This window comes from Octodon degus, unplaced genomic scaffold (genome assembly GCF_000260255.1).
Source record: "Octodon degus isolate 3935 unplaced genomic scaffold, OctDeg1.0 scaffold00148, whole genome shotgun sequence".
Lineage (NCBI taxonomy): Eukaryota > Metazoa > Chordata > Mammalia > Rodentia > Octodontidae > Octodon > Octodon degus.
Window position 1 is genome coordinate 3,595,399 of NW_004524724.1, and position 19,154 is coordinate 3,614,552.

At 38.7% G+C, this 19,154-nt stretch overlaps 1 protein-coding gene across 1 annotated transcript in view; it reads left to right on the forward strand.

The window, feature by feature from the left end:
- The window catches only part of Lrp12 (LDL receptor related protein 12), a gene marked incomplete at its 5' end in the record, with an annotated part of 60,919 nt that overhangs the window by 14,261 nt on the left and 27,504 nt on the right, over nt 1–19,154 (forward strand). Inside the window, one exon of the mRNA XM_023702341.1 lies at nt 4,899–4,955. Coding sequence (XP_023558109.1) covers nt 4,899–4,955 — 57 coding nt within the window. The remainder of the gene's footprint in view (nt 1–4,898; nt 4,956–19,154) is intronic.

A 19,154-nucleotide genomic window follows, 5' to 3' on the forward strand; every position in this document is an offset into this window, starting at 1 on the left:
TAGAATATTTTGCTGAGTTTACACCCCTATAATATTCAATAATGGAACTTAGAAAAAATGGGGTATACAGATGAATGTCCATTTTGTATCTGTGTATTCAAAGTGGTTAGGATAGATATATAGCTGCATTCTTTTAATGAATAGAATGATTTGTTCTAATGGTGTTTGTAAATAGGATATATGCAGTGTATTATTTGTTGAAACTGTACTTCTGATTACATTTGAAACTGTCTCATTGCTGTTTATCAATAAAACTTTTTTTAAAAAAAAAGAAAATATAAATGTATCTCCCAGCAATTTCTTAATCTTTTTGGCAGGAAGTAAATCATAATTATTTGTGAGGCACTGTGGAGCCTTTCCTAGAAAAAAATGCACTGAATTCTCCCCACACTTTCAAAGGATTCTCAAACGTCTTGGTCTAGCTCTACCTGGAAAAAGTGTAAGTGTTAGTTTGTTTTCAACAGAATGGCAGGCTGTGGTTTAAACAGTAGAAGATCATTTTCTCTTGGTTCTGGAGGTTGGAAGTCTGAGAGCTGGGTGCTGTCAAGGTTGGCTGCTGCTAAGAATTTTGCTCCAGCTTGAAGCGTCTTCTTGGCCGCTACCTGTGGTGTCTGGCCCTGTTACAGGACAGCAGTCTTTGTAGATGAGGACTTGATCCATAGGACCTCCTTTAACAGAGGACCAAGAGTTAACAGTGGTTTTGAGAATGAGAAAGCAGCCACTCTGCACACTTTGATTTTAGATCTGCTGACACATAACAAAGTAAAATGAGCCCGCTGCCATTCGGCCTAGCCTTCTAGCAGGCCTTCTTGGGTCTTGGGAGTAAGACTTATATTAGTAGTTAAAAAGGAAGAGATGGAGGAAGGGGAGGGCAAGTGAAAGTAGAAAGAATCAAGAATCAATGTATAGACATGTATTAACTCCACCTATGGCTATAATCACTTTGTGCTACAAACATGTGCTCATAAAAATTGTTTTTATGTGCGCTTTGCCTGGCTTTGTTTTCTGGATATATATCATCACAAATAAAAGGTGATAGTCAGGCTGCAGTGTAAAATTTGAGGCTTTTAAGACCTCAGTTTTGAGTCCTTTCTGTTTTTGTCTTCTCACATAATTTCTATATATAACTGTAAAGTTCCTTCTAATGCTCAAATTAAAAAGCGTACAACTGTAACAAGTTATCAGAAAGGTGTTTTTTAATGTGATTTACGTGTTTAAGGCAGTAGGTTACGATACTGAGGGCAATAAAACAACATATCTGATGTTAAACCCAATGTTAGGATACCTACATATTTTAAGATACCTAAGTCATTTGTATAAATCTATATAGCATTTTCTGTTTCACATAAATAGTATAATATACTATCAGAGAGAGTCTTTTCCAGTTTTCATATTGCTTGTGATGGAAAATTTTGAATATTTGGGTAAAAGATAAATGGGATAATGGATATTCCACACCCCAAACCTTTAGGCCCCCAACAGCTATATAAAACCAGAGCTCATCTCCTGTGTCATTTGTTGCTCTCATCTCTTGCTACTTACTCCTTTTAAAGAAAACAATAAGCATCATTTATTTCATCTATTAGTATTTTAGAGAACCGTTCTAAGGGATAGGATGTGTTCATTTTTTAATAAATGTATCATTCATCACCCCAGGAATTGTTGTACCTGGACTTCATTTTAGAAATTTAAATTTATAGTCATCTCATGAATGTCATAAATGTTTATGAAATTAAAATCCACATACAACCCACACTTTGTAAGTATTTGATCGTTCCCTTAAGCTGTTTTTAATTTCTTAAATTCTTTCTCAAACCTTTTAACCTTTTGAAAAGTTTTACCATATAAATGTTGAAAAAACTCTCCTCTAGAATTTTTCAGTCTGGATTTTGCAGTGTTCTACAGTGTGATTCTAAAATGTCCCTCATCCTCTGCTTTTCCCGCAAATTGATGCTTGGTTTCAGAGCTGTCTGTTTAATATGGCAGCCTCTGGCCACAGGAGCCATTTCAGATTATAGTCGGGTTAATTAGTACTAGACTGCTCTCTGTACGAACATTTCCACCCTTGCAGGGGCTTCCTTTGGACTGTGTGGCACTGGGAAGACTTAATGTATAAAATACACCTAATAAAAAACTCAAAAGTTTTATATGCTACTATAAGGATATTAGACTAAGGGAATTTAGTCAGAATTCCCACTGGTAGGACAAAATTCTCAGCACTTACAATTTAAAGGAGGAAATTATTTAGCTGGCTCCTGATTTCAGGTTTCAGGCTGTGGTGGGCTAGTTCGAGGTATGGATGGCATGGGGAAGGCTGTGATGGAGAAAGCCCCCTTAATGCGACTGGAAAGCCAGGTGGGGAGTGAGGGGAGAGAGACAGAGACCAGGCCCACCTCCTAAGCTCACATTTAGCTGATGACAGCTCCCCATTGGTCCAGTCCTCTCCAGGAGCCACTTGTGAAGGTGACAGGTCTGTTGACACAGAAATGGTAGCACCACAGATGACATACCTTGTATTCATGGCTGTGTAGAACATAGAAGTATAAAGCTTAAGCCCAAACTGTGGTGGACACCCAGATTACTGAGGATAGGAGAGGACCTTGTTAAATCCTGATTTGGTGTCAGGTGCATCCCAGTGCACCCAGTCCTGTTTTTGTACTTGTGATTAGCAAGGGTTAAAGCAATTTGTAATCGTTGGCTGACTTTGACAGGTGTTTCGTTGAATCTGCTTCTTTGCATTTGCTACCTATTTTTTATGAGTAAAATGTATGTTAAAGAGATGGATAGTCATGTTCTAGTAGTTTCAGATCTATGTACATAGTGTTTAGCAATGCTGGGAAAAAGCAGTTGTGACTTACGTGGTCTTAGCACACCGCACTTGATCAAGTGACTCTGATCCGGCTTATTTATATACTAACTATGGCTTAGTCAACTATTTCACCTTTCTACTTTGTCATTATTAACTGAGAAAGCATAGCAGTTCTTTTCATTTTGAAGGGTACAGCAATAGTTAGTGAAAATGTAGTTTTGTTACTATTATTTTATTCTTTAGTAATGTACTTTACAGAACTACAGAAATAAATACCTGCTCAGGGCTTTTGCCTGACACTTTTATTAAGTGCTTAGTGGGTGCGATTTTGTAGTCGCCGTCATGACATCTCACGCATACTCGTCGCCAGCTCTCCATCCCTGGCTCTGCACCAGGCACTGTGCCCACAGGGAGCAGCTCCATGCAGGGAGGCGACTACAGCACTCCAGCAGTCAGAGGTGAGAGCTGCAGCAAAGGAAAAGTTGCTAGTCACAGCAGTGCTCGCTCTGCTTCCAGCCACCACGAGAGTCCTGCCCACGCCTCCTGAGTTTCTCCTGGTCCGTTTCCTCTGAGTAGAACTCTTTCTGTGTCTGGATGCCTGAGCAGTTGCCATGCCAGATCCAGCTAACAAACAAGAGAGAAAACTTTGGAGGTAGCAGGCAGTCGGTGTACTTGGGAGGCTGAGGCAGGAGAATCGTTGCATGTTTGAGACCAGCCTGGACTACAAAGTGAGCTGAAAGCCAGCCTGAACTGCGAAGAAAGGAAGGAAGGAGGGAGGGAGGGAGGGAGGGAGGGAGGGAGGGAGGGAGGAAAGGTGATAGAGGAAAGTAGTAAAGAAAAGATACCTTTACACATAATGTAAGTAAAGAAAAAGATACCTTTCACATGATGAGTACATAAAGGGACACTGCTCACATTCATTTGAGGCAATAAAAGCTGTTCTGTTAGAACCACACTTTTATTAGGATGGCATTCAATAAGTTATTTGAATGTTTCTGTGTGCACAATTCTGGAGCAACTTATAGAAAATCAAGGACTTCTAAAGTAGGACACAAGGCTGTCATGCTCAGTCTGTGAGCATTGGTGACAAAAGATTGAAAGATTTAGGAAACAATAATGCAAGACATTATTTTAAAAAACAGTACCAGCATGTGTGGCCCTTGAGTAATCACACTATAGCCCTGGCTGATTTTACTTGCTGTAAGAGACATGCTTTTGTTTTGTTTTGTTTTGTTTTGTTTTGTTTTGTTTTGTTTTGTTTTGATTGGGTGCCAACAACCAGAGCTATAGGTTTAACCTGGTCATAGAGGGAATACATTGTGACAATCACCAGCTTTAATCAGTACCATCGAAAGAACAGCATTCACGGGTTGCGCTCGATCCCCTTCCTGGCCCACGTTTGGACCCTCCATAGCGTCGCACTCACTGAGCGGCCACTTCATCCTCAAGCCCTCTGCATAGCAGCTGGGGTGGGGGGCATGAAGAGCCGCAAACACAGCAGACTAGCTCAAAGCAGTGACTTGCTGACGAGGACAGGGCTCATTGGGCATGGAGAGGACACAGGTGTATCACACTGTCACCCAAAGTAGCTACAAAGGACAAAGGGAGAAATGAGAGAGAAGTTTATAAGGAGAGAGGTGAAGTCAGAGCACTAGAAATATTGAATTTAATCCAGCATGACTCAGGAATCAGTGCTAGAACTGTCAGTAATGGTCAGAACAGTCAGTAATTTCTGGGTAGAAAGAAGTTACTTCTGGTCAGTGGAAAGGAGAAAGCTATTGAAATAGATGGTTCTCTTTTCTGGTAATAATGTTGAGTTCTCTTTTAATTACTAGGTGGTAGCTCTTTTGGTGTTAATCACATCTGTATATTTGACCTTTAACAGTGTATTGTGATTTTCAAAATGTTTCATTTTTTACTACTACTGTTAGGAGTTGGGGTTTCCTAGTATTTTAAATATTACTTCACAAATTTTAGTTTCTGAATATTAAATGTAGTTCTACATAGCTATTTGCCTTTTAAAGAAGGATCTGAAAGTTTTTGTAAGTTTTATCTTGGAAATTAGTTTATTCATTATGTTTAATTTTAGGAAGTGGCGCTCTTGCAGAACATTCTGAAAATGTGCATATTTCAGGAGTGTCAACTGGTAAGTCATTTTTTGTAATGTTTAAATTTCATGCATGACTTATATGGTAAATATTGAAAGCCACCTGGTATCTTACAAAGTGATATTTGGCTGTAAGAACTATTACTGCTTTTCACAGCATGTAATAAGGAATGAAGTAGGTGAAACATGGAGAAACTCATAAGATAAAAATGATACATGCCCATGGATTGATTATACTTTTCCAAAATTCTGCATAATTATTTCTTCATGTAAACATTAAACCAAGAAAAAAGTTATACACAAGTTCAGTTAGTATTTTTTTTCATAAAGAGTTATGTGAAAAAAAATTTACTAAATGTAATTTTGGGGCTAGGGAGATAGCTCAGCTGTCTAAGCACCTGCCTGGCAAGTGCAAGGACCTGGTTCAATCCCTGGTACAATGCTGTGCTGGCCCCAAAAGCCCAAGTGCACTGTGCTGGAGACCAAAACCGGGTATGGTGATGTAGGCCTGTAATCCCAGTGCTGGGGAGGCTGAGACAGGAGAATCACTATAAGTCCAAGCAGTGTAGCAAGACCCTGTACCAAATAAATATCTTTAAAAAATTTAAGTGTAATTTTGAATGGTATCCTTGAGCTTCAGAGATTGGAAATTAAGCATCTTGCTTAATTTTTAGGTTAGAGTATTGCTCTACATAAAACTGTTGCATTTGTTGTGTGCAGTTTATTTGCTAATAAAGGCAAGCCAAGAACATTCTTGTGTCCATGAAAGTAAAAAAACTCATTGAGGTAAATGCATTTTTTAATCTCATCTATGCTTTTATAACTTTATTGCTTAGAAGTTCTTTTCTAATTAAATTTTCATTCTTACATGACTTCTATCTGCGACTCTTTTTTTTTTGTTGTTGTTTTGTTTTGTTTGGTGGAACCGGGGATTGAACTCAGGCCTTTGCACTTGCCAGAGACTATCTACAGCTCTTGTTACCATATTTGTTATGGTCACTGGAAGAAGAGAAAATATTTTTGCATGCACTGAAATAGTTTGTAATTACCAATGACTAATTATTAATGGTTTATTTCCATATATTAAGTTTTATGTGGTTAAAAAATTAGTGTATTTATGAATTATTATTATTATTATTTTTTTTTTTTTTTTCAGAACCGGGGATTGAACTCAGGCCCTTGCACTTCCCAGGGAAGCACTTATTCCACTGAGCCATCTCCCCGGGCCGTGTATTTATGAATTATTGATTTGATTACGTCTTAATATTTGATTTTTTTCCTCTTATTTTATTAAGGGAAAGTGAAGGGCTGACCAAATAGCTCAGTGGATTAAAGTGCCTGTTTAGGCAGACGCAGTGGGGGGGATTCAATCCCCAGGCCTGCCATTCCGGCCCCACCCCCAGGACACACTGAGATGTCCATTGAGACTAGGCGTGGTGGCATATGCCTATAATCCCAGCTCTTGGGGGGCTGAACACAGGCATATCACTACGAGTCCAATCTATGTAGTGAGACCCTGTAGGCCCTATACTAAATTAAAAAAAAAAAATTAATAGACTTAGCACGTACTGTAAGCATCAGCCTGGTTAACCTGAAAATGTAATGGGTGCCTCTGTTATCTGTGTTAATTTTTTCTCTTTGGTTTTTACTTTTTGCATATACATGCAAGTGGTATATAAGTACATGCCTCAAGTAAAAGTAAGGTTATCCTAAGGATGACCTTGTGTCCTTTTTACTTTCTATTTTGGCTAATGAGAACTACGATACTTTTCCAAGTTACAACTATCAAGAATGTTTAAGCACATTTTAATTTATACAACTAAATGGTTATTGTCTGATTCAGTGCTTTTCAAGATTTTGGTCTTGGGGTCAACATTATGGAGAACTGTTTGACTTTTAGGGATGCATAGCAGAAACATCGTGAGTGGCATAAAGGACCGGCACTAATTTCATCACTGTTCGGGAGGCTGAAATTTCAAAGAGTAGCCCCCAGAGAGCCTGGCCCTGGGTAGGAAGGACTACCTCCTGTGGCCTCCCTGGCCTTTCTGTCAGCCTGGACAAGAAAACAGCTGTCTCTTCCTGTTCTTAGGCGGACACCAATTCTGGGGATGGGAACACACTCTGATTTAGCCTCAGTTACATCCTTACTCTCTGTCCATTCAACTGTTTGTTGTTGTTGTTGTTTTTAATTTAAAAAAGTGCTCAGTCATGTTGGGAGTTAGGTCTTCAGCATGGAAGTCTTAAGAGGGAGTGAATTAGTTTAGAACCTGGGAGTCGAGTTTCTGTGTATATAGACTATCATATTTACTGTATTAGATACTGAGTTAAACTATTTACATGTAAAGTGATTATTCATGCTAGAAGATTAATATCATCTATGTTTTTACATTTCACTTTGTTTTATTTTGTTTTTCCCTGTTTTTCTGCCTGCTCTTGTTTTAAAGATTGTGCATTATTCTTTTTAAAAGAGAAATTATCTTAAAACTTACAAATTCATTATAAAGTAGTAAACCAGTTGCATGTTACATCAGTAACATAGTTTTATGAAATGTTTATTTTCCAAAACAAAGCACCACTAAATGATATCATTGTTTATAATTTTGTGATCTTTAATGATGAACTTTAGAAAATAGCTGGATTCTCACATGTTTCTGCAGTCTTGCAGTGTGTTTTATTTAACATGTGTAAAGAGATCCAGCTGCTCTGTAATTGGAAAAGTAGTGTTTTTTAAAAAAAATTTTTTAAATGTATTTATTTGGTAAAGGGTCTCACTACACAGCTGGGACTCATAGTGATCTTCCTATCTCAGCCTCCCCAAAGCCACCATGCCTGGCTTCAGGGCCAGCGCAGCATGTGGCACTGGGAGTCGAACCCAGGTCCTTGTGCTTGCCAGGCAGGCACTTAAGTCACCAAGCTGTCTCCCTGGCCTGGAAAAGGAATGTTTTAGTAACTTTTTTCAAGTATTTGTGAATATGCCAAAATTCAATAAGTAATAGTTAAAAGGCTTTTGCAAAGTGGAATCTGAAACCAGATCGGTAAAGTTTTTGTACTGTGTTACAGTAGAACCCAGTTGGCCTTTCTGTTTGCTGCTTGGGTATGATTTTATATGCATTAATCATCTGCAAAATACTGCTTTGCTGAGTTAGGCAGATTAATATGGACTTTGCAAAGGGTTAGACAGATCCAGTATCTACTCAAATTCTGAATTTTGCATCCACTCATACTTTTATTTTTGCATGAGATCAAACTACCATGCTCTTGTTGAACATTAAAGTGACTCTTACATAAATTCCTATTTGAAAAACCAGCAGAAATTCACTTTGAATTATGCAGATGTTTTAGTTTTAAGTTTTTGTCATTTACAAATGAATTTCAGACATCTATTTGGAAATATGTATTAGTTTGTTTGGGCTTCATAACAGAGCACCACAGAGAAAGCAACATAAATGTATCTGCTCATGATTTGGAAAATGAGAAATGCAAGATCAGCCTGTTGGAGGCTTCGGCTTCTTTGCTTCTCTGTTGGTAGCTGCCATTTTACTTCACTTCCTCTGGGCCTTCTTTCATTCCTGTGTTCTAATTTCTCCTATAAGGACCCCTAGTCCTTCTGTATGAGGGTCCACCAGTGTGGCCTCACATTAACTTAATCACCCCATTAAAAGCCCTCTTTACACTTGCAGTCACATTACAAAGTACTGGTGTTAGGACTTTAACATGGGAGTTCTGAGGGTGACACTGTTTAGCTAGTAACAAAATTTTTGCTATAATTAAGTATATTTAAAAACAAAACTCTATTCAGGGTGTGACTCAGTGGTAGAACATTTTCCTACCATGTGAGGCCCAGGTTCAATCCCCACCACTGCAAAAACAAAATAAGACTTCATTTAAGAGATCAGTAAAACCTCATTAAGGAATTATCATTTCTTCTGATGGCTGGTCTTACAAAATCATTTTTCTGGGGCCGGGGAGATGGCTCAGTAGAATAAGTGCTTCCCTGGCAAGCGCAAGGTCCTGAGTTCAATCCCCAGTTCTGCAAAAAAAAAAAAAAAAAAAAAAAATCATCCTTCTGTGGAGTGAAAAGAGTAATGCCTGGAGTTTATTCTATTTATATGGTTTTTAAAAATGGATGCTGTCTCCGAGTGCTTTTGAGTACACAGACTTACTATATTTATTTCTTTGGCTGGTGTGGAGCTATAAACTAAATGTTTAATGTAGCACAGGTGGATTATCCCTTATCTGAAATGCAAGGTTTTGAATTCTTTTGAACTCTAGAATACTAGCATAAGCTTCACTGATTATCCATCCAAGCATCTAAAATCTAACATGCTTAAAGTACAAGTTTTTGAGCATCGTGTCAACACTCAAAAACATTCAGACTTTGGAACTTTTTAGTGTTTTTGTTTTTGTTTTTTTGAGCATTGTGGATGTCAGCTTTATAAGCGTTTCTGAGCTTTCTGAAACTTTCCCTGGCCTGGAGAAGTAAGAGTCCCTTCAGGGTTGATGTACACGGGAGCCAGTCTTCAGTGGGATCTGCCTTCCTGCAGGATCAGCCAGCCTGGAAAGGGCGCGCTGCCAGCCCCTTCCTCCTCCTCGGCTGCTGTGCAGGTGTGCAAGGCCCTGCAGCACTCACCTGCACTTTGAGAAGTCTGCTGACAGACGGTGTGAGCAGTGACAGTGATGCTGACTTGTTAGGTAGTTTGTTGTCCAGACCAAGACCTTGGAAAGTGGGAACGTGCTGTCTCTAAATTACATTGTCACCAGGGACAAAGCCCTGAGTGCCTTGGCAGAGGAGACGGAGTCCTCCTGTCCACAGGTGCTGCATTGTTGTCTTCACACGTGGAAACACTTGGTCAGGACCTTGCAACAAGTAAGGCAGGTGTGAGCAGTGAGCTGAATACTCTTCCTGGAACGTACTTGACAGAGCCGAGAACGTGCGAGTGCAGCTGCATTATGTGCTTAATGGGATAATGGCCAAACTAAGCTAGATAATGAATTTATAAAAAGCATAATTATAATGTTTAGTGAATGATTTGATATTAATTGAATATTTTGAATGACTTAATTTTTTTATTTTCGTAAGTCCTTTGTTTTATTTACTCAGCCAGTTTGGGGGAGGGTTATTAATTTCTGATTGACTATATAGTTTGGGTTCCCATGCTTGAAACACCTTGTTTCTGTTCTCTTCACTCCTGTTTTCTTCCTCCTCAAATCCTTGCCAAGAGAAAGAATTCTACCCTTTGTCTGGTTGATATGCTACAAGATGGCATAAGAAATCTTAAATTATCAAAAATGATATCTAGGGGTTATGTAATGAGAAAGAACTATTGAATGAAATCTTATTTTTAATTTGTTTTTCTTTGTGACTTTCAAGGACCAAAATTTTAAATCCCCTTTTATAACAGAGAGATAAGAAAAGACAAATGATATTTTTAAAGTCTAATATGTAAAAATCATGAAATTATAGAAACTGTCAATTTAATTATGTCTATGAGAAAGTGGAATGGTTATTTTAATGTTTAAAAAATAAGTTAAAAACATGCTGTTTTCTTTTATAATATTCCAAATATTTTAAATAGTTAAATTATGGCTTATCTGCTACACAGAATGCAACATTTTAGTCTAGGTTGATTTATAACAAGTTCTGTGCACACATTAACAAATATATTTGACTTTTTAAATTATCTACTTTAAATTTTCTCTGTAATCTATATCAAATTGAATCAATACTTGATAATGTTCTCTCTACCCTTGATTACTCCTAAATGACATTTGTTTTCACAAATTCTCTTTATACATTATAAGAGCTTCATTAAACACTTAGAAAAATTTAAAAAGCAAAAAGATTAAGAAAATCACTCATTGGGCTGGCCAAAGAGCTCAGCAGATTAAAGCGCCTGTTTAGACAGTCACAGTGGCCAGGGTTCGATCCTGGGCATGCTGTGCTGGCCCCACTACCAGGGCACACCGAGACAGCAACTGAGACTGGGCTTGGTGGTGTGCATCTGTAATTCCAGCTCTTGGGAGGCTGAACACAGGTGGATCACTATGAGTCTGATCCACATAGTGAGACCCTGTAGACCCTGTACTAAAATACAAGAAAGAAAGAAAGTCTATCGTTTACCCTACTCTCCTAGTTTAATTGCTAATATTATAATTTCATTTGTCCTCTGCCTACTGTGAAATAGTTCTTTATTCACTTGAATTATAATTTTATCTCCTGCCCTTTCTATGTAACATTTTATAGAATACATTTTATTTTTGTTGGTGTTGGTGTTTAATGCCTGCATAAAAGTTCCCTTAAATAGCTATTTTATAATTAATATTTTTATGTGTATCTTTGTTTCCAGTGAATTTTCCTTGGTCTGGATCATGTTACTAATGAATATCTAGCCTTTTTTATTTCTAAGAATATTTCCCTCCAACAAATTTTCAGAATTAGAATTATTGTATCAAAGGTCATAAATAATTTAATGACTCCGGAAACCTTTTGACAGATGTTTTCAAAAAAGAATTGTGGAGCTGGGAAGATAGCTCAGCGGCATAAGCACCTGCCTGGCAAGTGCAGGGTCCTGAGTTTGATTGCCAGTACCAAAGGCAGAAAAGAAAGGAAAGAAAAGAGGTGTGTCAATTTACATAGCTGTTTGGAATATATTAGAGCATTCTTGGGTGTTTTTTTTTTTTTTTTTTCCTTAGTGTATTTCTGTTAACATCCAATCTTTCCTTTTCCCCATTCTGTTAAAAAAGGAAAAGTGTTATTGACTGTTTTTAATTTATGGCCTAGGGTTGAGGTCAGCTTTCCTTTATACTTAGGTAAGATGTGGCCTAAAGTGTCTTTGTGTGTGTGTGTGTGTGTGTATCAGGGATCGAACTTGGGAACTTGAACTTGCCCAACAGCTGCTTACACCACTGAGTTATATCACTGGCCCAACTTCTGACAGTGAGCAGGAGCAGATACTGGGGCTTGCCATTTTCTCAGTGGAAAATTTTGTTTTTACATGTGAGGATTAATATATTATTCCTGATTCACTGATAAAGCTTCTGAATGTTCCTGTCTTTTAACCTCTGTGCTTGAAAGTCTGAGCATAGCGTAATCTCGCGTCTGCATTTGAAATCTTTAATAGCCAAAACTGACATTTCTGAGACTTGAGGAAAAAAACGTTACCTAGGAAGTTCCTCAGCCCTTGTCCTGTTAATAGAGTGGCAGAGTGCAACTTGAAGTGGTTTTTGAGCATTGTTCTCTATTCTGTGGGAGTTTTATTCTATCACAGTCTTCCCCTGTGTGTGTGTGTGTGTGTGTGTGTGTGTGTGTGTGTGTGTATTTTACAACTACTGTTCTAGGGCTTACTAGCCTTGCACACTGCTGGCCTTACAGCTTCCTACAGCTTATCATTTAGTTTTGGATTTTTAAATCAGCCTGCATTTTCTAACTTTTAAGTTGATTTGCTTACAGATCAGTCAGCATTTTGTGTGGTGTAGACTCGCTAGATCAATGTAGTTAGATGCTTTTAGGACCACAGGTTTCAGTTTGAAGGTTATAATGTGGTATTTTGAAGTCTCCAGGAAAATCATCTAGTCTAATAAAACATTATTCTAGAATTTTTAAGAGTTTCTTAATAATCTGACCAGAAATCTTAAGCAATAATTACTTGTTAAGAGCTTATAGTTGATTTTTAAATGTATAAAAGTCATATCAACAGCAGATCCAGGATTATTGGCATCTTACCTATTTTAAAATAGTCTATCAGGCACTTGAACCTTTTGCTAAAGTCACTAGAAAGAAATCCACTGGTTGTCTTCCCCAGTGCTATATACTATTTTTTTTCTGTTTCCCAGTGAATAAAAGAAAGAGAACATATAATTCAAGAAACTCCTTTAACTGAAGAAAGTAAGTAGAAATACCAGACAGTGCATCTTTAAAAAAAAATCAACACAGGTTAGAATAGGTTGCTGCTAATGTTTAGAGTCATTGCCTGCCTTTACAAAGTTTGTTCATGAGCTTCTTCAGCTTTTGAGTGAACGTTGCTATTACATTTTAGGGAAAAACCAATCCTGATAATATAATTAGCATAAGTGATATTTAATCATATTAATATTTTATTATGCAATAATATGAAATGTCACTATTATATAAGCAATGTGTTTATGTGTTATTAAATGTTTATTGAACAGTTGTTTGTAACAGGATCTTTATATGCTGTATATGATGTTGGAGTCATAAACAGTCCCTAAAATGAGCAAATTGTACACCTGGGTAGCTGTACCATACAGTGTGTGATACTTGAGTGGTGGGAGTGAAATTGCTGGATGTTGGCATCCTACCCACCATGTGGGCTGACTCAAGAATGTGTAAAAGCAAGTTTCATATGTTTCCTTGTCCACCGTGCCACTTTTAGATAATCCTGCAGAGTGTGCTTCCATGTTAGTTACCACTACCTTTGCCAAGGCATGGATTTGGCTTGCAAGCACTAAGAAGCCCCTTAGTGAGTGTTCTAGTTGGAATAAGTGTCCTCAAAGGTGTGTGTGCTAGTGGCTCCTCAGGACAGCGCTCTTGGGAGTGGTAGACCACTGAAAGGTAAGGACAGGGGGAAGGGCTACCTTGGACCCTCCTCTTGCTCCCTGGCTCCTGCTGAGGTGAGCAGTTTGCTCCCCTGACGCATCTACCATGAGGTGCTCTCCTTGTCTCTTTAGAATTTGGACCCTATTTAGCTATTTTTCCTTCTCCCTTTTGTTATATTTTAGGCTTCCTCTGACTTTTTGTGTTTTATTTTACTTCCAGGTAACTATTATTGTTTTTTGTTCTGGACATTAGTAATCTTCAAGAAACCAAAGTAATATCTACCTTAATTAGCGCTAATAGCCAACTAAAATTCAGCGGGCCTTAGATCATCATATTCATTTCTTGATGCACTAATGTGGAGAGTTTCTCATGTAAATTATAAACAGTGGGATGTAGAATTTCCTATTTGTGGTGGGGTGACTGTTGTGACATTTCTTTTATGACAGAGTTCAGCATAGTTACCACTTGGAATCTACATGACAAAGGGTCAAATAAGCACACTAGCTATAGGCAGCAAAGTCCACAATCACGCTGGAAGAGAAAGTCTTTCAGAGTGAAGTCATCTCTTCCTTGCTACAGACTGACAGAGGGCTAATACAGCACTTTAACTTCTTACAGATCTCAGTATTTGGTAGATTGCCAGTCCTGGGTTTTCAGTGATCCATAGATTCTGCGTCAGCGTGCTTGCCTCCTACACTCTGTCCATACTAATATCCTCAAGAGTGCTACCAATTTTGTTAGTCACTGTTTTTCCCTTCTCTAGCTACTCCTTTTTAAAAACTGTCTTCCTCAGCCTCCACTTAATCCCCTCATTCAAATATTTGATTCCAGGCCCTAAGCATCTTCCTCATATTACTGTCTGTGAAGGTAGTTTTAGGACGGTGCCCTGTTAGCTTTCCATAGCTGTGACAAAGTACTTGAGGTCATCAATTTATAAGGAGCAAAGATTGATTTGGACAATAATTTTAGACCGCCACACTGCTGGCCCCAGGCTGCATCTCCTGAAGGTTCCCTACTTCCAGAGGTGCCCTGCACTGATGGTCACCTAGCCTTGGCACCTGCGCCCCTGGGAAGGGATTTAAGATCTGAATCACAGCAGGTGCTGTTTTGTGTGTGTGTGTGTGTGTGTATGTGTGTGTGTTGTTGTTGTTGTTGATTTGTTTTTGTTTTTTTTTTTTGTGGAACCGGGGATTGAACTCAGACCTTTGTGCTTGCCAGGGAAGCGCTTATTCCACTGAGCCATCTCCCTGGCCCAGGTGCTGTTTATAAAATCTTTCAGTTCAAGAAATTAAGAAGTGCTTCGGTCCTGCCTGCTGTCCTAGATAAAGTTCTAGTGAATAGGAGTCAGCCTTCAGATGCTTTAAAACCAATTGTCCCCTTTTTCTGTTACTTACATAGATTTCATAACGTCTCTCCGTGTTTTATTCAGAATAGATGGCTTTGGTCATTGATGGAATTCTACCGAAGCAAATCCTTTAACCCCCGTGGACGTTCCTCCACGCACTGTGGCATCCTCATGGGGGAGGGGGAGGGAAGGTCTTCTGTGCTGAAGACAGTTTCTAGGGGCTGGTGCTCACATGCCTTCCCAGCTATGGCACTTACTAGTGTTTCTTAGGAAAACTGCTGTATTTCTCTGTGCTTGTTTCTCCTTCCTGTTAAGTAGGGATGATACTGGTAAGAGTAAGGAAAGATAGGAGAATAAAGAAGAACCTGACCGGGAAGATGTGCTCAGTTTTCAACACTGTCATTGGCCGTGGGGTCTACGGACCCCATGTGCGTCTCACTTGGATAGTACTCACAGGTCTCAAATTCATGCACTGTGAACTTCCACCGTGCTCCAGAACCTCTTCAGCCTCGGGTGGCTTTTCTGCTGCTGTCCTCCATTAACCATGGGTGCGCAGGTCTGATCCACACTGATGGCTGCTCGTGTCCTGGCACCTCGGACTGCTTGCACAGCGTGGAGCACTTTGCACGTATCACAGGGCTAACTGACTGCACACCCCTTTTTTTTTTTTTCCTTTTTGGTACTGGGGATGGACCTCAGGACCTTGCACTTGCCGGGCAGGCACTTAAGCCCCTGAGTTATCTCCCAGCCCAGCACACTTGTTCTGGCTCTCATCCTGTACGGCCAGTTGACACTCACCATTTGCTTACTGATGGCTTCAGAGTTGGTATTTTTAAAAGTACATTTCTTTACAATGAAAGCAAAGCCTTCTTATAAATATTTCAAACACTTGCATATGTTCTTGTATTCATCCTCCAAGGTAGAATTAGTATTTGTAAGATCCTATACTCTGAAAAATTGGGTGGCCAAATGATAGTGATAGTGCCCACTGTTAACTATAAATATTATCCTTTGCTTGTGAACAAGGTGAGCTTTTATTCACTGTGAAATTTTGTTAGGTAAAATTATGTAAAAAACATTCCTTTTCAGCTGCTCTCTTTGCCTCACCATGGGTTAAAGCACTGCAGGGTAATCTTCACCATTATCTTGAACCACGTCCCTTCCACACATAGTCCATCCACCTTGGCTTGACCATGTCTCTTGGAACCAGCTCGTTGCATTCTTCTAATGAGTTTGGAGCATGTTTTTCTTGGTTTTCTTTTTGTTTTTGTTTGTTTTTTGGCAGAACCAGGGATTGAACTCAGGTTTTTGAGCTTGCCAGGGAAGCGCTTATTCCACTGAGCCATCTCCCCGGCCCCTGGAGCATGTTTTTTTACTTCAGCTGTCTCTGCTTCTGTTCTGTGGAAGAAGTCTTGTGTTCTTAGATATAACCCTCCCTGTCTATGCTTATAAAATTTTTTTGGCAAAGCTTCTTTTCTGTTGTTTGTTTGTTTGGAGAGGGGTCTGCTCAGCCCACCCTGAGGGCAGGGCTGGCACGGCATGTGGTGCCAGGGATTCAACCGCGGTCCCCTGCACCTACCGAGGTTGCCTGAGCAGGCGCTATAAACCGCTGAACTGTCTCACCAGCCCATTTTTTGTTTTATACCATATATTTAACGTCACAAGTGACATTCTGATTAAATTACTGTGGCCATGCAACACATCACTTAGTACTGCATAGGGTTTTACGTTGCCATAATAAGCATTACGTTTTTTATATTCAGTTAATAATCTGCATCATTGTTTCAAAAATACAATTTCTGTGAAAGTATACATTATTTTTACTTCTGTTGTGCCCTTTATATTTGTTACCCAATTAGGTGGTCAGTGGACAAAGCTGGCTTTTACTTCTGTTTTATTTTGTGATTCATTAACACCAAAGGCATACTAATTTCCTGTTCCTTTTGTCTCAACTTTTTTTTGTCATAAACTGTCACTTCGTGTCAATTGAAAAGAAACCCAGTTTTTCATCCATGGAACAAGAAATTATACCTTGTCTTTTATAAATAGTTAAGCTCTAATCATAAATATCTTAATCAGTTGTTCCATTTTCTAAACTATACAGTGAGATCTTTGTGTTTTTAAACCAAGAAACTAATATCAAGATCTTATTGAGAAATCTATCAGAGTTTCTGTTCATTCTTAAGTGACTTCTCTTACTTGATAGTGTTCATGATAAAGACAGTATATATTTTGTGTAGCCTTCTAGTGTAGCTTAACTACTACCTTGGTGAGAATGTCTTTTGATTTCTGTTCCAGCTGTCCTGCCTACTAGATCCATACAGATCAAAGGGCCTGGGCATGTCTGTCAGATAACCCAGTCATTGCGCCTAGTAGCGAATGCTGCCCAGTAGCGAAGTTGCTCTTTTTAATGAACATTTGGAAACACTTTAAATGTGGGGGCTTCTGGAATTAGTGGGAAATTTATAAAAAGTATAAATGTGTATCATCATTAAAAATACTTGAATTTTTGTTTATGTCTAAAAATAATTTGTTGTGCCAGCCCTGCCCCTGGTATGCACTGAGATAATGACTGGGCATGGTGGCACATGCCTATAATCCCAGTGCTTGGGAAGCTGAAAACAGGATCACTATGAGTCTCATCTGTGTAGTGAGACCCTGTAGACCCCGTATTAAATACATAACAAATAAATAAAAATAATTGACCAAAGTAGCTTCATTTTCTTTGCAGATATTTGTATTCTAAGAACAAACTGTTGATACTTACAATTAAGAGACATAGTAAGGAAGCAAAATGAACAAGGACTAAAGTATCATTATTTCTGACATAAAATCATGTATGTATTCCTGGGATCTTCATATTTTTCAAATCCATGCACTTAAAGAAGGCTTTTGTGAGAAGCAATGTCAATACAGACCACTTACAAACACATAATGTTCCAAATAGGATAGTAGCAAAATACTGATCTAAACACTAACAGTCAGGTATCTATTAACATTGACATCTGCAGCCATATCTGCTCTAGTTCATTCTTCTCCCCTTAAAAACATTTACCTCTCACAAAGCCTAAGGTAAGCAGAAGCAGAAGTACAATTCCAGCACATCTGTCTTCAGTCAGGTGTTTCACTTTCATGTAGAGTAATGTTTTCACATCTCCATCTGCACTTACAGCTTCCCAGAATATCCCAATATAGAAGCCAAACACCTTGTTAAGGCAGGAAAGTAATCACATCTTGCAGTAAAGGCAAGCATTTCTGTAGGGTTGTTTCATGTTCTTCACTACAAACACTCCTAACTCATCATTTCACATCATTAGCATGCTGAGAATAAAGACTATTGTGCATCACACTGGCAAGATTCCTCCATTTGCCAATTATATACGAACTAATTTTTGCTGGTGAATTATCAAGACTGAACTAAAGTAATTATGTATAAGTAATAGAAAAGGCATGGATAGAATGAATGTGATTAAAAGAGGGTCAGGTTTGATGTACTATAAAGGAAGGTGAGGAAAATCTAGGAAAGTGAGGTTCAGAGCAGCAAAATGTCATAAATATGCTGTTTTAAAACAGATTATTTGCTAAAGTTTTTAGTACGCCTCCCAACCCCACCACTAGCCTGGCTTCTACCCTTGTCAAATAATGCACCATTCATAGCATAGTTCCTCCTCCCCAGGCTTCTGCTGTCCAGAGAGAGTCTCACCATCACTGCCCTCTTCTGAGCCCAGGACCCTCCGCAGCCAGGGTGATCATCTCAGTTCAGCCTTTGGGTTGTGCTGTCCACCACACAGAGGCATATCCTGTGGTGCATTTGTCCACCACTAACAAATCCAGCAGTGCTGTTAGACCTTACTAAAATAAACAGCATTTTAATCCTCATATAAGTAATCCTGAGGTTTTATCAAATTGATCACAGTAAACTACTTCAGATTTTTTAAAAGATACAAAATAGTATAAATATAATAAACTGAAAATCAAAATACAGTTCAGGTTAGATACTGATACTAAAGTGCCAAAAGTTGGGATGAAGAGGTCCCTTATAAGGCAGTGAAATTTAAAAAAAAAAATAGACTCAGAAAAGCCAGCTAGAAGATTGGGGCACAGAGTGGGCAGCAAAACAGGCCTTGATTGTCTTAAGTGGTGATGAGTTAGTTTTTGGCTTGGAAATTACCACTTTTTGTCACGATGATGTCATGCTTCATTTCCTTTCCTGGTCTTGCAGAACCTAGAGATTATCTGTGGGATCCTCCCAATAAATTTCCTTTTTACTTAACTGCCTTTTCCCTCAGTCAGATGATGCTTATGCCATTAAAGACTGGAAACAGAATGAAGAATT